This window comes from Moschus berezovskii, chromosome 12 (genome assembly GCF_049115385.1).
Source record: "Moschus berezovskii isolate FMDL1 chromosome 12, NW_MosBer_1.0, whole genome shotgun sequence".
Lineage (NCBI taxonomy): Eukaryota > Metazoa > Chordata > Mammalia > Artiodactyla > Moschidae > Moschus > Moschus berezovskii.
Window position 1 is genome coordinate 63,717,291 of NC_142471.1, and position 18,966 is coordinate 63,736,256.

The 18,966-nt window shown below is 42.5% G+C and overlaps 1 protein-coding gene across 7 annotated transcripts in view; it reads right to left on the minus strand.

Annotated features, from left to right (window-relative positions):
• Positions 1-3,584: 3,584 nt before the first annotated feature.
• The window catches only part of PIK3AP1 (phosphoinositide-3-kinase adaptor protein 1), a 132,459-nt gene continuing 117,077 nt past the window's right edge, over positions 3,585-18,966 (minus strand). For 6 of the 7 annotated variants that reach the window (XM_088842214.1, XM_088842216.1, XM_055424984.2 and 3 more), the window contains 3 exons: positions 17,761-17,831; positions 16,453-16,571; positions 3,585-6,897 (listed from right to left, as the gene is read on the minus strand). In XM_088842214.1, the coding sequence (XP_088698340.1) occupies positions 6,840-6,897; positions 16,453-16,571; positions 17,761-17,831 (248 nt within the window). In that variant the 3' untranslated portion in view covers positions 3,585-6,839. The remainder of the gene's footprint in view (positions 6,898-16,452; positions 16,572-17,760; positions 17,832-18,966) is intronic. The other variant, XM_088842217.1, reaches the window with a different exon arrangement.

The following is an 18,966-nucleotide window of genomic DNA, read 5'->3' on the forward strand; positions in this document are numbered from 1 at the left end:
AGGGTTTAAGTGGTTACTGAAGGACTTGATCCTAGCATCTGGCTTCAGAATCAGTCTTATGTTTTTAATATTTATTTTTATTTATTTATTATTTGGCTGTATTCGGTCTTCATTGCGGCACTTGGGTTTTTTATTTGCAGCAAATGAACACTTAGGAGTGGCACGTGGGATTTAGTTCCTCCACCAGGGATCGAAACTGGGCCCCCTGCATTGGGAGTGTGGAGTCTTAGCCACTGAACCACCAAGAAAGCCCCAGAATCAGTATTTCTTACTACTAATGGACCGCCATCCATACAAACATTTTAGGAAATAAAGTAGACTTGTATATGCTGGCATGCAATGATAGGCAAGAGACAATTTTAAGTGAAAAAATTTGCAAGTATAGACTGTAATTCCATTTTGAATGATATTAGTCTAACCACAGAAAATAATCTGAAAGATTATGACTCAAACCATTAACAGTGTACGTGACTGCCAATATTTGAGTGTTTTATACAATGGGTATGTGCTATATGTGTAATTAGAAAAAAAATTCCTTCCTGAAGGATAATCCTATTAGCATGCAACTACAGAATCAGTTTCCAATTTATCTCCTCAACTTTACTTCCCACTGATCTCTGCTCAGTCTACATCCCTATATTTCCCAAGTACACCGGATTCTTTTATACCTCTGTACCTTTGCCTTTGTTTTTTAATTTTGATTAGAGTGTAGTTGATTTACAATGTTATATTAGTTTTTGCTGTACAGCAAAGTGAATCGGTTGTATATACACATTCATCCACTCTTTTTTAGATTCTTCAATGTTCCCTTTGCCTAGAATGGAAATGAATGGACAACCTTTGTTTACTCATTTTCCTGGCCTAAATGAATGACCTCTTCAGTGAAACCTTGCATGATGCCCTCAGTAAGTTAAGTATCCCTTCTTCAGGATTCCAGCTGCATTTATGTCGTAATTACCATAGTCTCATTTCCTCTTCTCTCCTGCATTCTGACCCTTTTTGATGGCAGCCACTACCTTTTTGACCCTTTTTGATGGCAGCTGTTGGGATAGTGCTTGTCACATCATATTCAATAACTATTTACTGAAGACATTCATAAGTGAAAAGTCAAATAACAGAAGGATTTAAAGAACACTTTCCAAATAGTCTAAGAGGCATCACAAAGGTAGTACCTGATTAGTTGCTGAATGAATCATACACCAGTAATTGCAATAGAAGTCAGAGGAGGTGTCTTATCCATCTTTGTATATCCCTTCGAGTACCTAGCACTGTGACTTGCTCATAGTGTAAGCTCAGTGAATGCTCCATGAATGAATAATCACAGCTCTTGAATCAAGTGATGATGGGCAATTGAAGAATAAGCAGTGCAAGTGCTGAATTAAGATGGATGAGTAGTTTCTTGCTTAACATCCATCACCAGCCTCCACAGATTTAAGGCATTAAGCATTTGCTCCGTATTGTCAGGAGCACTAGGTTGGCAATTGCTTGAGGGTGGGGAGAACACAGGGCTTCCCTGGCTGCTCAGACTGTAAAAAATCTGCCCATAATGCAGGAGACTCAGGTTCAATCTCTGAGTTGGGAAGATCCCCTGGAGAAGGAAATGGCAGCCCACTCCAGTATTCTTGCCTGGAGAATTCCATGGACAGAGGAGCCTGGCGGGCTACAGTCCATGGGGGTCACAAAGAGTCGGGCACAACTGAGAGAGGGAGGACACAAGAAAAAGTATTCGTTTGGGGAGTGTAGACTTATAACTAGGAAACATTACACACACAGCAGACAACAGGCATAACAGTGTACAAAAAAGGAATTGCACAAAATGCGACCAACAGTGTAAATGTTCAAAAGGCAATATGAACAATGAGCAAGAAGAGAAAAGCAGACCCTGTTTTGGTGACATATTTGGGAAAGTTTAATGAGGGAAAGAGCATGCAGGGCCATTAATGCAAGGAATATTTATTGAACACCTGTTATGTGCCAGGACCTCTGGTAGGTACAAGGAAATGATAAATAGCTTTAGGTGATAGAAGTCTGATAATAAGTAGGCTTGCTGCTGCTGCTGCTGCTAAGTCACTTCAGTCGTGTCCAACTCTGTGCGACCCCATAGATGTCAGCCTACCAAGCTCCGCTGTCCCTGGGATTCTCCAGGCAAGAACACTGGAGTGGGTTGCCATTTCCTTCTCCAATGCATGAAAGTGAAAAGTGAAAGTGAAGTCGCTCAGTCGTGTCTGACTCTTAGCGACCCCATGGACTGTCGCCCACCAGGCTCCTCCATCCATGGGATTTTCCGGGCAAGAGTATTGGAGTGGGGTGCCATTGCCTTCTCCGAATAAGTAAGCTTAGGAAGAAAGAATAGGAGATAAAGTAACTAATTAGAGGAAAAGGAATATGGCTTCAAAGATTCTTGGAGCCTGATGACATCAAGGCTCAAAAATCATTCGTACTGGGCTTCCCTAGTGGTCCAGTGGTTAAGAATCTGCCTTGCAACGCAGTGGACACCACCAGTTCGATCCCTGGTCTGGGAATATCCCACATGCCACGGGGCAACTAAGCCCATGCACCACGTAATTACCAGGCCTGCGCTCTGGAGCCTGCAACCTGCAGCTACTGAAGGCGTGTGCCTAGAGCCTGTGCTCTCCAACAAGAGAAGCCGCCACAATGAGTAAGTCCACACACAGTAACTAGAGAGTATCCCCCACTCTCCACAGCTAGAGAAGGCCCATGCAGAGCAACAAAGACCCAAACAAAGCACAGCAAAAAATAAATAAATATATTTTAAAAAAATCATTAGTACTCAAGGGCACCATCAAAATCAGGGTTGTTCTGCCAAACTGGGGAGTGAAAAACATTGATAAATCTTATTTCATCAGTTTCTTCATCTAGATTAATGACCTCATTCCCTGACACCAAAAAGATTGAGGGGGAAAATGCCAATGAAAAGGCAACCCCTCCCAAATGGTTGTTAAAACCTCTTTTTTGTGGTAGCTCTAATAAGACTCAATTGGTTAAGGAGTTTATGACTACCGAATGATCCAGAAAACCACAATTTCAATCTTTTATTTTTGGTAAACACGACCATCAAAAGTTTTGGTCTATAGATGACAAAATATCTTCTGATTTCCATCCTCAGCTACCTTTTCTTTGAAACTCTATTTCTTCTTTCTGCTTTGTTATGTTTGTCTTGCTGCTGCTACTGTCTTGCTAGTAATCTACTTTTCTATTGCTATTTATCACCTTCTGCCTCTACCTTTTCTGTTCTGGCTGAAACGTTCTCGATACCAAGGAACTTTATAATTGTTCTGAATTCTTTCTTTAGGAAGCAATCACTTAAAACATTTGGTTCTTAGACCGAAGAACAACTAAGGCTATTTTAAGTTATAATATTATAAGTTGTATTATAATACAACTAAGTTCCCATTTTACTGTTTCTCATACATTTCTTTTAACTGGAACAGGAGCTGCCACATAATAAGACCCCTTGCTAACTAGGTGGACACTCCAGTATGGTTGTCTCCTTCCTTCTTCAGAATGAGTGATTCCTCACCCCTAGCTTTAGTCCTAAACTTACAGAGTTGAAGGGACTTAAGTTATTACTAAACACAAAACGTTTTATTTTACAGATGATGGGTAGTCAAGGTAGGTGAATTCATCAAGTCAGCAACAGTCCAAAATAAAGTCATTTTCCTGACTTCCAAGCCAATGTTCTTTCCCTACATCATGCTAACTCTTACTGCATGGCTAGCTAAGACATTTTAAATGGGCTTTGGCAGGCTAGCCAGGGAACCCACGATTTATTACAGTTTCTGTGAGAAAACTAATTCTGAGTTGTGCTCAGAATTCAGAATACATCTTTCAACCTCCTACTCATCCTCTCACCTCTCTGGTGAACATAGTATCTGGCCACAGAAATGAATGGAGAAGACCGTTTTTATTCTTAATAACTTATTATACTTGGAAACGAATAGAACACAATTTGTTTATCAAACCAAAGCAAATATTTATACAGTCAGAGTCCTCAAAATTGAGGATCGATGTTTAGGATGAATCTTCTAGAGACACCCAAATTAGCTACTTGTCTTTCTTAGAAATAAATCCGTTACTAATGCTTCCTCAACCAGTTGCAAAACCACACAGTACTCTTTGAAAGACAAGCATAGAAAATCAGCTTACTTCCTGGAGCAAATGGGAGAGGGATCTAAAAATCCCAGCTATTGAGGTAATGTAGGGTGGACTAGGATCCCTGTTTTTTAATAACAAAGAAAGACAAAAGGAGGGGGAAAGAGCAGGTAACTTAGCTTGATGTGAAAAATATTCATTTAAGTTATTTACATATTTTACCTAATTATGGCAAAGCCTTAGGGATTATTCACATCATTAAATATGTCAAGTTAAATTATTTGATTGTAATACAAACCTCCTGTTTAGAGTCTCTCAGTATTCATACTTTGTTGCTCATATAGTTGGGTTATCTGCTCACAGGTTTTAACATAAGATGAAGGAACAGTGCTGGACTGGGAACTGGAAGACAATGTACCTTGCACAGTTAGAGGCAAAGGCAATGGCAGTGAACATGACTTAACAGCTTCACTGTCTATTGAGCCAGTTTGTAAAATCTTGGGGAAGGAGAGGCATCATGTAGGGAACTTTTTAACTGTCTCTTTGGATACCTAGGCACAATTTAGTTTCTGATTCTCATTGTACTTAAATTCATGGTTTTATTACATACTGTATTCCTAAACATGTATACTAAGGTTGACTGTGTGGAAATTGAGTAAATTTAAATTATAATGAGTGGCTCTGTTTCTGGAGAATGAAAAATTTCACCCCATCATTTAGAGATATTCCTTGATAACATGGTCCCCATGCTTCATACAAATTTTTCATTTTCTTCTTTTGCACACAATCATTTTGGATGTTCAATGAACATTCAATGAGGATTTAAGACTTGCCATTTTTGACTTGGCACTCCTGATCATTTCAGTCCATATATCAAGTGTGCCACATTTTATGAAACGCAGATTTCTCATGAGTACTTTCAATTTTATGTTTTCTACTTATTTTCCTACAAGAATAAAATGCCATAAAATATTCCAATATTACACAGTGATGTGCATACAAAGATGGTAACACCATTGGCTAGCAGTAAGTTTTGCCATGTTACTGATCTAAATGTTTATTTATCAAAGAATCTAAAAAAAATTAAATTTGGCATCCAAAAGGAGGCTTAGAGGCATTAAATATTTTTAAAAGTATAGCTTTATCAAGATCAAGCATGCTTAAAATAGAGATTGTCTATAAATAAGAGGAATACCAATCTTATAGTTCTTGTTCTCCTTTTATCTCGTATTTCCTTATTTCTCCCAGATAAGTGACAAGGAGAGTAAAGGGACCATTCCAAAACAGCTACTATGTGCCAGGAATTGTGGTAGGTAATTTGCACAAATACTCTCTTCAAGGCCAATAGTGTATTTTATGTTAGGGGAAAAAAAGCAGAAAAACAAAAACCCAAGATCCCAGAAGCTATTAACTTCACTCAATCATTGTTTGCTGAACTGAGGAATTCGACTGAAAAAGAACCATTAATCATTAGAAAAGGACTCAATAAAACTGTACTTAAATGGATCTTTAATAGTATAGTTTTTATATCTTTGTGTGGGATGGAGAATAATTTCATGGAGAACCATCAGATTTCTGATAATTTTTAAAGAAATGGGTCTGACACTAATTTTACTGTATATTTAAGCATCAAATTACAGACCTGTGTTTTCAAGGTAGATTTATGTGCTAGGGACTCAAAATTAAAGATATACCTAAGGCTCTACATTCTCTGCACAGATTTCCGAAATCTGGTGTTAATAACAAGTATATAGTAAAACAGAGGACTATTTCTATTTTAATTTCTTCCTTCTTCTTCTGACCCCTCAGCAGAGTGAAAGTCAAGGATCCCCCCTGTCTCCTATGGCCAGAACTAAGATCTATAAAGGATGCAGAGCAATAAGTGGGGTCCCTGGCATGCCAAGCTTCTGGTTCCCAACCTTTTTTAGATGTTCCTTGGCAAGCATACTGAATTATAAATGCCCCAAATACTTGATAGTCCCATACCTGGGAGATATGGAAAAAGGAAACTTCTAGAAGGTCAATAGTCACTGAACACATTTCTTCATCTGGACATCTTTGGAGGGAGAGAGCTTGGCCATTTGGATATGGGAAGTGTGATGACCTGGAATCAGCAGGTCCAAATTCCAGACCCACTTCTTCCTCTAACCAACTGAGTACTCTTGGCTCCAGGCTTTGGTGAAATTAGATTTTCCTTCTATCTAAAAGGAGTTAGGACTAATCCCTCTCTAAAGTCCTTTTGAGTTTTCTGTATATGACCAGCCCTGGCATTTAAACACCCTCCTGAAGCTACAGAAAAGCTGAAGAATCATTTAAAAATTAGGATATATCTTCTTAAATCATAACCACAGAAGTTAGATTGGACTAGCAAATAAAACCTAATATAAGTGCATTTCTGTAAAATCACTTGTACATTTCTGATCAATCTTTTCAGGCTCCTGACATGCCAAATTAGTCCAGTTCCAATTAAGTCCTCATCCTCTTGGCAAACGAGGATATGGATCAATAGATGATGGTGAATGAAGTTCTTAGTTTTTCGATTCTTTGTGCCTTAATAATATCTTCTTCAAGGTAAGCCCAAACCAGCAGGGCTGCAACAATATCAGTGATGAGAGTGGGTCTTAAGGTCAGCAGTCAGGCCATAAAACTCAACATGAAGACATCATTAACAGGCTGAAAACTGCAAGTCTCAAAGTCCAGAAGGAGGTAGCCTTTAGGAGGTGGAATCAACGACCTCTGGGTGGAACAGGTGGAGGAGGATGGAAGGTCTCCCTGGTCGGAGGCCTGAAATGAAAGACAAAGCAATTATGATCAAACAGATTTGATGAACTACTTCTTAGGAATCCATGATTTGTTGCAAACTGGGTATACTATGGTATACTATGCAGAGGACACATCCTTCAATTAATAAAACTGGAGACACATACAGACCTTTCAGTGGCATACATGCTAATCTGTGGATTGCAAGCCTAGCCAACATTAGAATCACTCCAGGTGGGGGGCTTTGAAAAATACCAGTTTCCAGGCCCAATCCCAGACCTATTCCATCATAATCTCTGGAGGATAAGGCTCAAGCATGACAACATGTAAACAGTGTTCCTCCTTCAACCAGTTTTATTAATCATGTGGTTTATTTTGTGAAGCTTTGACATCCCAGGTCCTGGCTGATCCTGGAAGGCCTGTCCCTCTGAGGGTAAGCTAATTCCTCTAAACAGCCTGCAGTTAGCACACATTTCACATGCAAACTAACCAATCCAGAGTCCATATCCCAATCACCTCCAGGACTGGGACTCTCAAAGTCCAGGCCTCTCTCCACCTGCCCTAATCACCCCAGGGCCAGGTGCCAGGCAACTGGAGACAGCCCCTATGCCCAAGCCTGCAGAAATTACTCAGACTAGTCAATCCTAAATCTGCCTAGCCTGCCTCACTAGTTCCTCCCTGCAGAACTCACAAGAAAAGTTTCTGCCCATCTTTCTCCACTCCCTGCCCTTTCTCCTGCCTAAACCTGGGGCTTTCCTATGTGTTCCGCCCCAGCATAATGTGCCCGCCTCCTCCTGAGATCTAGGAGTATAACAAACCATCTATCCAATGGCAGTTGTCTCCTGATATGCCGACCTTGCCACACCTAAATAATAATAAAATCTATATTTTAAAACTCCAGTGATTCAAATATGCAGCCAGGCAGCAGACACACTGCAGTAGGGAGATCTCTTGAGAGAGGACTTATGAATTTCTGAAGTCAGCTTCTCACAACTACTTCTACTTGGGATCACTCAGTGTTGGCTCAACTCCACGTCCACTTTCCTAGAAGCCTCCCTCCACATTAGCCTAGATGGTTTTTGAACAGTGCTAAATGACACTCCAGATAGACCTGGGGGAATGTATTTACAAGAGGTTCAACAATCGAGATGGTATTTCCATATGTGTGCTGTAAAACCAATATTTAATTCTCTTGGAAGCAAGTCAATAAGTCAAGAAAGAGCGCTTTGTCAAGTGCTGTAATTGAACTGTGCTACCCTGGAACTGCATACTTGATTGAATGAATCAATGAGTAAATATTTATTAAATGTCTCTTGAATGCAAGTTTCATAGGTCAAGGAAATGATAAAGGAGTTGGGAAAAGACGGGCCATCTCAGAAGGCAGAGAGGGAGGCAGGAGTAGAAAAGAATAACAACAGATATCCTCAAGAGGTCCTACAGTGGCACCTGGGAGTAGATGGTTATATGTGGTTGTCTCTTTATCCAGAGAAAACAGACAGTCTCCTTCCATTGCCCCAACCTGCCCTATGAACCGTGAGCTTAGAGGAGAAAGCTGAAGAACCCTCGGGTGTTACCAGTTATCACTTAAGTGAGCTTAGGCTGGTTTGATGGTTTCCTTCCTTCCTCTCAACAAACATATATCTACTATGCATTAACCTCTGGTGTGGGATATAACAGTAAGTAAAATGAGCATTGATCCCACCCTCAAAGTGCTGAGACTATAACGGATGAGACAGACAATAGGGAAAGTCAGTGCACTGTACCGAATGTTTTGTTAGGGGGCGTTCATAACCTATGAACACATGGCATGCTCACATCTGAAGGACAAGTTCAACAAGTTCAAACTTCTCTGTTTCTCATCTGCCAGACAGAGGTAAAGATGCCCACACTGGAGTAATGTGTGCCACCTGGAGATGACAGGTGGAAGATGGAGAGCACTTTCTGGCTTGGAGTAGGCACTCAAGAGGTAAAGCTAATAATTTTATTATTTGTGGTTAAAGACCTGTTCTTAGACCTTTTCCCCATGTATGCCCCATGAGCCTTTCATTTTACCTTCCATCACAAAGAGAGGCACGATTCCCTCCTGGTCACTCTTCCTCTGTTGCCCTACTCTGCAATTGAGTAAGTCTGCAAGCAAACCTGGAAAAGGAAATGGCAACCCACTCCAGTACTCTTGCCTGGAGAGTTCTGTGGACAGAGCCCTGGTGGACTGCTGTCCATGGGGTCGCACAGAGTCGGACACTACTGAAGCAACTTAGCATGCATGCATGCATTGGAGAAAGAAATGGCAACCCACTCCAGTATTCTTGCCTGGAGAATCCAAGGGACAGAGGAGCCTGGTGGGCTGCCGTCTATGGGGTCACACAGAGTTGGACACGACTGAAGCAACTTAGCAGCAGCAGCAAGCAAACCATCTCCATATTTCTTTCTGATGAAAAGCCCAGCTAAGGATTGGAAGCCCTGTCTTTGGAAATGGATTTCTGAGATTATAGAGATATCAGAACCATGGAAGTAAAATGTATCAAATCAGAATTGAGGGGCAGTCTGTGGGGAAGTGTCCCAAGGACACTGGGAAGCTGGAGTTGGACACAGGATTGTCCAGTCCAGAGACCTGGGCACTGGTTGCTTTCTCCTACATGTTGAGGAGATAACTTTGGTTCAAGAACCCAGCAATCCTAATGTTGGTTAACATTCTTTTAAAGCAGGTCTGTTATTTAGACGATATGCTTTTGTATGATCATAACATTGTTAAAAAATATTTTTAAGCTTCCCAATTAGTAAATAGCCTCAGGTCCAAGTCCCCTTACTCTCTGACCACTCCCCCTGCTCCTGCTTAGGGATTCCACAGATATCTTTACAAGTGGAAGTTGCTCAGTCATGCTTGACTCTTTGTGACCCCATGGACTATACAGTCCATGGAATTTTCCAGGCCAGAATACTGGAGTGGGTAGCCTTTCCCTTCTCCAGGGGATCTTCCCAACCCAGGGATCAAACCCAGGTCTCCCACATTGCAGACTGATTCTTTACCAGCTGAGCCACCAGGGAAGTCCAAGCAGCTAAAAGGTTAACTCTTGGTACTGCAGGAGGCTTTCAGAAATATGTTCTGACTTGTCAGTACTTATTATAGGGGACTGGAATGCAAAGTAGGAAGTCAAAAAACACCTGAAGTAACAGTTAAATATGGCCTTGGAGTACAGAATGAAGCAGGGCAAAGGCTAATAGAGTTTTGCCAAGAGAACACACTGGTCATAGCAAACACCCTCTTTCAACAACACAAGAGAAGACTCTACACATGGACATCACCAGATGGTCATCACTGAAACCAGATTGATTATATTCTTTGCAGCCAAAGATGGAGAAGCTCTATACAGTCAGCAAAAACAAGACCAGGAGCTGACTGTGGCTCAAATCATGAACTCCTTATTGCCAAATTCAGACTTAAATTGAAGAAAGTAGGTAAATCTTCAAGAAAGTTAGAGATACCAAGGGAACATTTCATGCAAAGATGGGCTCAATAAAGGACAGAAATGGTATGGACATAACAGAAGCAGAAGATATTAAGAAGAGGTGGCAAGAATAAACAACTGTACAAAAAACAATCTTCACAACCCAGATAATCACGATGCTGTGATCACTCACCTAGAGCCAGATATCTTGGAATGTGAAGTCAAGTGGGCCTTAGAAAACATCACTATTAACAAAGCTAGCGGAGGTGATGGAATTCCAGTGGAGCTATTTCATATCCTGAAATATGCTGTGAAAGTGCTGCACTCAATATGCCAGCAGATTTGGAAAACTCAGCAGTGACCACAGGACAGGTCAAAGGTCAGTTTTCCTTCCAATCCCAAAGAAAGGGAATGCCAAAGAATGCTCAAACTACTGCACAATTGCACTCATCTCACATGCTAGTAAAGTCACGCTTAAAATTCTCCAAACCAGGCTTCAGCAATACATGAACCATGAACTTCCAGATGTTCAAGCTGGTTTTAGAAAAGGCAGAGGAACCAGAGATCAAATTGCCAACATCCGCTGGATCATCAAAAAAGCAAGAGAGTTCCAGAAAAACATCTATTTCTGCTTCATTGACTATGCCAAAGCCTTTGACTGTGTGGATCACAAGAACCTGTGGAAAATTCTGAAAAAGATGGGAATACCAGACCACCTGACCTGCCTCTTGAGAAACCTGCATGCAGGTCAGGAAGCAACAGTTAGAACTGGACACGGAACAACAGACTGGTTCCAAATAGGAAAAGGAGTATGTCAAGGCTGTATATTGTCACCCTGCTTATTTAACTTCTATGCAGAGTACATCATGAGAAACGCTGGGCTGGAAGAAGCACAAGCTGGAATCAAGATTGCTGGGAGAAATATCAATAACCTCAGATATGCAGATGATACCACCCTTATGGCAGAAAGTGAAGAGGAAATAAAAAGCCTCTTGATGAAAGTGAAAGAAGAGAGTGAAAAGGTTGACTTAAAGCTCAACATCCAGAAAACAAAGATCATGGCATCTGGTCCCATCACTTCATGGGAAATAGATGGGGAAACAGTGGAAACAGTGTCAAACTTTATTTTTGGGGGCTCCAAAATCACTGCAGATGCTGATTGCAGCCAGGAAATTAAAAGACGCTTACTCCTTGGAAGGAAAGTTAGGACCAGCCTAGATAGCATATTAAAAAGCAGAGACATTACTTTGCCAACCAAGGTCCGTCTAGTCAAAGCTGTGGTTTTTCCCGTGGTCACGTATGGATGTGAGAGTTGGACTGTGAAGAAAGCTGAGCGCCAAAGAATTGATGCTTTTGGTGTTGGAGAAAACTCTTGAGAGTCCCTTGGACTGTAAGGAGGTCCAACCAGTCCATTCTAAAGGAGATCAGTCCTGGGTGTTCATTGGAAGGTCTGATGCTAAAGCTGAAACTCCAATACTTTGGCCACCTCATGCGAAGAGTTGACTCATTAGAAAAGACCCTTATGCTGGGAGGGATTGGGGGCAGGAGGAGAAGGGGATGACAGAGGATGAGATGGCTGGATGGCATCACTGATTCGATGGACATGAGTTTGAGTAAACTCCGGGAGTTGGTGATGGACAGGGAGGCCTGGTGTGCTGCAATTCATGGGGTCATAAAGAGTCGGACACGACTGAGTGACTGCACTGAACTGAGGCTGTACCTTAAAGGGAAGTGCACAGATTGTTGTGCTGGGCTCATTGTGCTCAGTCATGTCTGACTCTTTGCGACTCCATGCACTATAGCCTACCAGGCTCCTCTGTCCATGGGTTTCTCCAGGCAAGAATACTGTTGTGGGTTGCCATTTCCTTCTCGGGGGGATCTTCCCCACCCAGGGATCGAACCTGTGTCTCTTGCTTCTCCTGCATTGGCAGGAGGATTTTTTACCACTGTATCACCTGGGAAGCCCATAGTGATTGGCAAAATCACTAGTAAACAGCAAAACATATTAAAAAAGGGGGGGGGGCAATGTCTCAGCAAGATATGGTTTGTTTTTTTCTCTGCTGGCAGGACTTTATACCTTTGAAGAATGTGACACCTTCAGCTGCCCACTCTGTGGAACTGCAAGGGAAACGCCACATAAGGATGTAATGCATCTGTTCCTGTTCATGTCACCATCTGCCTTTCCTAACTTTGAAGTCTGTTGGGAACTTACAGCCAGTGGGAATGTGAAGATTCTTTCTACTGATCTGTAACCCACCTGCACTGCGGTACACGACTTGATGGCTAGCTGTCAACCCAATCAGTACCAATCTATCCTCTGCCCATTCACTTAATTGCATGATAAATATTTGCTAAGTTCCTAGCATGTGCCAACTACTGAGTTAACTCCATATTGCACTGGGGAGAGTAGAAAAAACTTATTAAATCAAAACAATCTTTATCATTTGAGGTTTACCATCTACTTGCGGAGACGAATATGCAAACAAGGGCCACGATGTGGAGTGAGTTATAATAAAGGTATTTGGGGAACACAGAAAGTTCACGCTGCAGAGGAACATCAGGGGAGGCTTCAAAGAAGAGGTGAGGTTTTGACAGAGTCCTAAAGGATGTGTAGGAATCTTCTAAGCAGAGATTTGAAAGGAGTAGGAAGACAGCATGCTAGGCAAAAGAAACAGATTGGGCAAAGACCGTACAAAATGGCACAGCTCACTAGGAATGCTTAAGGGGTGAAACATCAGTGAATACAGAGAGAGATGGGACTGAGGGCTACAGCATGCTAAAAAATACAGAAGTAAATGCAAGGTTTTTATGCCAGGAAGTGACATCATCAGCTATTTCTGTTCTAGAAAGTGCACTCGTGTGCAATGTGGAGGAGGGACTGACTGGAGGCAGGGAGGTAAATGCAGGGATGAACTTAGGCATGGGCAGATGGAGAGGAGGGGGTGGATCTGAGAGTTGTGAGGGCAGCAGAATGAACAAAGCCTGGGGAGCTGCAAAGGAGCAAGAATGGAGGCTGCATCCGGGGTTAGGGACTTGGGGAAGAAAGAGAATAGTGTCATGTCTCTGGCTGGGAAGTCATGAGAAGAAGGCAGTTTGGGACAGAGGAAGGCAGGTGGGATGGTGAGTTTAGTTTTCACACTCATGTTTGAGATCTCTTTGGCATAACTTCCCAGCCAGAAAAGCTCAACATTCAGAAAACTAAGATCATGGCATCCAGTCCCATCACTTCATGGCAAATAGATGGGGAAACAGTGGAAACAGTGGCTGACTTTATTTGTCTGGTATCCAAAATCACTGCAGATAGTGATTGCATCCATGAAATTAAAAGATGCTTGCTCCCTGGAAAGTTATGACCAACCTAGATAGCATATTAAAAAGCAGAGACATTACTTTATCAACCAAGGTCCATCTAGTCAAAGCTATGGTTTTTGCAGCGGTCATGTATGGATGTGAGAGTTGGACTATAAAGAAAGCTGAGCGCAGAAGAATTGATGCTTTTGAACTGTGGTGTTGGAGAAGACTCTTGAGAGTCCCTTGGACTGCAAGGAGATCCAACCAGTCCATTCTAAAGGAGCTCAGTCCTGGGTGTTCATTGGAAAGACTGATGTTAAAGATGAAACTCCAATACTTTGGCCACCTGATGCGGAGAGCTGACTCATTTGAAAAGACCCTGATGCTGGGAAAGATTGAGGGCAGGAGGAGAAGGGGACGACAGAGGATGAGACAGTTGGATGGCACCACCAACAATGGACATGGGTTTGGGTGGACTCTGTGAGTTGGTGATGGACAGGGAGGCCTGGCATGCTGCGGTTCATGGGGTCGCAAAGAGTTGGACATGACTGAGTGACTGAACTGAAGTGAACTTGAGATCTCTGGGACCCCTGGTGAGGTCCCCAGGGAAGAGCAGGAAATAGAAGGCCAAGGTAGAGATGGAGATGGACTTGGAGCTGACAGTTCAAGCTCTGGGGACAGCATGCAGAGTGAGGAGAAGAAGGGAGCGGGACTGGAGAGAGTGATGAGCAGGATGTGCTGTTTGGGGAAGGGAAGCTCAGGAGAACATAAAGGAGAAAGAGTTGCCAGTTCCCAGATCTGGAAGTGAAGTGGAGAATATCCAGTCAGCCGCCCCTCTTATCCATCAGTGGGTCAAGCATTCAGGACAAAGGCCCATGTTATTCATCGCTCAAACATCTCCTCATTTTATTATGAACATTACATACAGTTTCAGAACAACTGCATCTTTTCCAGTCTTCACACCAAAAATGCACCCAAACCCTTTTTCTATTAATTACAGATTTCTTTGTAAACACCATTTCTTTAGTCAGATGTGTTTTCCTCCTTTTTCTCTCCCCATCTTAATCGCAACATGCTTCCAGAATCTCCCAAACAATTCAACTGCCATCTCTCTTTACACATTAAATGCATCCCCATTTCCAGTCTTTAATTTCTGGTATCCACTTCCCTAGTTGTTCTCTCTCCTGCAGACAAAGTTCCACAGAGTCTTTGAAGCTCTACATTCAAGACTGACATTCTTTTTAATCTTGGAACAATTAGATAACTCCCTCCTTCAAGAATAAAAGGTCTTAGATCTTAGATCTTCTCCCATGACACCTGGACCTCCTTGGACAGGTATAACACAATCACTAAACAACTGGACCCTGGAGTCAGGCACACCTAGGTTTATCACACAGGGAAAGTCTCCATCAGTCTCAAACCCCAGTTTCTATCTCTGCAAAATGGGATAACTCTAAACATCTACCACTTGAAGTTGTGGAGAGAATTAAATGAGTTAATGCATTTAGCGAGTTTACCAGAATACCCAGCACATAGTAAGTGCCAATAAATACAAGCATTTATTGCCATAACTGCTCTCCATAAACATCCCTCCCCAATCACCAACTATATATAATTTTCAAGTAACAGAACATAATGCAAATTCAGCAGACAGGACTAGATTATCACTAAAGTTCCTTCTAGGGCTAATGCTCTAAAATGTGACCTCTAGTCTATAGCAGGGAAACATGTTTGGTGAGTGTGAAGCATTTTGGGACTGTGGGAGGTTTTTGTAGCAAGTGTCAGTATGTGAATGTTGCCAGGAACACACAGAAAAGTGGTAACAGCAAAGACAGAAATGGAGACATCCTCAGTGCAGAGTCAGCTGCTTTTTCCAGAAAAACAGAAGAAAACCCTCACTGTGGCACTTTCTCAACAAATTTCACTGATGAGGTTCATTTGAGTTAAAAGATTCAAAATGTAAAAAAAAAAAAAACACACACACCAAAAAAACCCTAGTTAATCACCCCTTACCCACACACTGTATTTTAGACATCAAAGAATTAAACTCCTAAGACAAGCCTAGGCTTTTATTCCCAAAGGTTCCTTTCTGCCTTAGCAGACAGTTACACAAGCTAGCTTTGACCAGCTTTTCAGTGATTCCATAAGACCTTAAAAAGGTTCCTGCCAGAAGCCAGAACACAAACATACATCGGAGCCCCATAAGTCAGTCACACTCTTTTGTCTAATGCCCAGCCCCCAATCTCCATAGGCTCATCCTTTTGTATAAAGAATCACACAGACAGTTGTGCTCTTATTTAGGGCCAGAAACTCAATCCTTACAATTCTGTGAGGAAGTCCATTTATTATCGCCATTTATTGGACACAGAAATAAAGTCTCATGAAAGTTAAACAGTTCATCCATGTACACAAGTGGCTGCCGGGGTCTTCGCAGGTGGTGTTTTCCCACTACCACACCATACTGCCTCTCACCTGCATTTTCATCCCCAGTTCCTTCTTATCTCCTGGTCCTCCAGAAGCACTGTCCCCACGGTACAACCAAGGGAATTCATTATTCAGGAGTTGAATTCTAGCCAACCAGGTTTAAAAAAAATATGCAAAATGTTGACCTTTCCCAGTGTATTGCACTGACAAAAATATTAAATTTGTTACTTAGAGTCTGCAACTGAATAAAGCATCACTTAAGTGAATGAAGAGTCCACACTGAAATGTGTCCAAAGTACGCATTTCAGTGAGTTCAGCTCTTACTCACACTTAGGTCACCTTAGATGTCCCCAGACCCTACTCTGTCCTGAGACTCAACGAGCGAGGAAAAAAAATGTTCTGTCAGCTTCCTTGTTACCTCTGTGAGGCGGCTCGGGGAGGAACCCTGGGGGGCCTCTCAAGGGGCACGGTGGGCATGCTGTCCACTTGTGGGGGGCCTGGACTACGACTCCTGGTAACCTCTGGAGCTTCATTATCCTACAGCAAAAAAAAAAAAGATGAGAGAGAAGGCTGAAAATGACATTAAGCAGCAACGCAGCGGGACAGAGCCATCCCACAAGCTCCTCAGCTCTCCCCAGGCTTTGGTGGAAGGTTCCCCACTGACTGAAATTCAACAGGCCAGCAACAGCAGGGGCAGTTTTCCACTGACTCTGACAATCAGAGTCACTGAAGAGACGATGGGCCCTGAGTTACTAACGTTATTAGTGATCTGAGCTCTCGTTCCTTGCTGCTCAGCGTGACTTGTGGGCCACCAACAGCAAGCGTCGCCTGGCAGTGGATAGAGCCGCAGGGTTTCAGGCCCCTCCTCACACCTGCATTTTCACAAGATCCTAGGGAATCCTGATGCACAGCAAAGTCTGAGGAGCACTGCTCTAGGGTAACCAGGTAGGGCTGGAGAAATCTTCTCTTTAATCAGAAGTCCCTTTTGGGGACCGTGATTGATCCTCCGTCGCAGGATAATACAAGTTGTGTGCTGGGGGGTGGCCCACCCTAGGACCCTACCTCAGGGAGTCTCCCGGGTTGGCAGTGACTCATGTGACCCCCACCCGTGCAAAAGCAGTGAGAGAAAAAGCAGACACCCAGAGGAAAAAGGAGACCAAAGAGTGTGTGGCCTGGGGGTGGTGGTGGGGGGACACAAACCACCAGCCCTGGCTCTGCGTGCCTGCCGCTCCTGACCCAGGCCCAGAAAGGTGACCGCCAGCCCTGGATTCCCGGATATTCACCCAGTTCCCTCTCACAGATGCCCCTTTTGGTTTAACCCTCTCCCTCCTTCCTTCTCTCCCTCCCTTCCTTTCTTCCCCTCTTTTTATTGGTGGGAAATTAATATAACATAAAGCGATCATTTTAAAGTGAACAAACAGTGCCATTCAGTACGTTCACAGTATCGTGCAACCACCATCTCTGTCTAGTCCCGACATTTTCCCGACACCCCCTAAAGGAAACACTGTATCCCTTAGGCAGTTTCTCCCCATTTCCCCTATCCCCAGCCCTGGTAGCCACCAACCTTCCATCTCAATGGATCTACCTATTCTGGACGTCTCATATAAATGGAGCCCCACAGTGGATGACCTTTTGTGTCTGGTTTCTTTCTCTTGGATTTCTCTTTCCTGCAGTGAAATGACCCCTGAGACAAAAACCTATAAGGAGGGGGTGCCCCAGCTCTCACCTCGTTGTCCCCCTCCATCCCGCTGCTCACACTGAGGAGGCTCCGGGTGCTGGACCGGTTACTTGCGCTGCCTAAAGGGTGCAAACAGAGTCAGCTGGACTGTGCAGGCTCTCGAGATAAAGTAAAAGGCAAAAATCTAGCACTTACTGATAGAAACAGTACATAAACTGTGAATAAGGGATTCTTCAAAATGCTGCTATCTAATAACATACCATGTTATTAGAGTTCAGTTTTTCTTTCAGCATAAAAACGGGTCATCTTTTTATGACCACTTTTTGCTTTATAGCTACCATTTACCAAGAGCTCACCCCACATTATATGCTTTAAAAGCATGACTGCATTTAATCCCTAGGAAAACCTTATCTGATACTAGTGCTTCGATTTGACAGACTAGGAAGCAGAGATGCTCTATTTCTCACCTGTTCAGTGGTGTTTCTTAAATCTGCAAACAAACTTTGTTACTAAAGTTTTTTACCTATTTAGGGATTACAGCAAGCACATGCAAGTATCACACATGTACACATACCTTCTAAAAGGGGGCCAGTGTGACACAAAACAAAACACAAAGCACAAATTCAAAAGTATAGTTTACACACCAGATAGGAGCTATGAGTGTGTGAGTTCAGGTGCTTAGAGATGTAAGTTGAGGATTTATCACCTAAATCACTGAAACAGCATCATCCAGTTGAGTTTTCTGGAAATGTTCTGTTGTGTGCTGTTCAGCTTGAAAGCTAATGTGACACAGCGCAACTGAGGAACTGAATTTTAAATGTTATTTAGTTTTAATGAACAGATTTAGTCACATGCAGTTATGGGCTACTGTACTGGACAGGACAGCATTAGAACAAGCTCAAGGACGTGATGGTCTGGCAGTGAAGAAGCAAGATTAACAGTTAATCAGCTAAAACTTTGACTTTCATTTTTCCAATATATGCTGTTAACAGTACTGCCAGCACTTAGGTTTAGCTGAATTTTCACTCAAAATAGCTACTTATATTGGTTTATAGGTAAACTGTCTTAGTTTTGACTTCATTATGGCATCAACTTTGACCTAACTAATTTAGATACCAGCTTGACAAAAGCAGGTTGAGATTATAATTTTGGATTTTTTCTTGGAGGCAGATTTTTAAATTTAAGATAATGTGTCAAAATATTTCTAGACACCAGGAGATTCAGAGTTTGTTTCAGAGTTAAGGACCACACAAT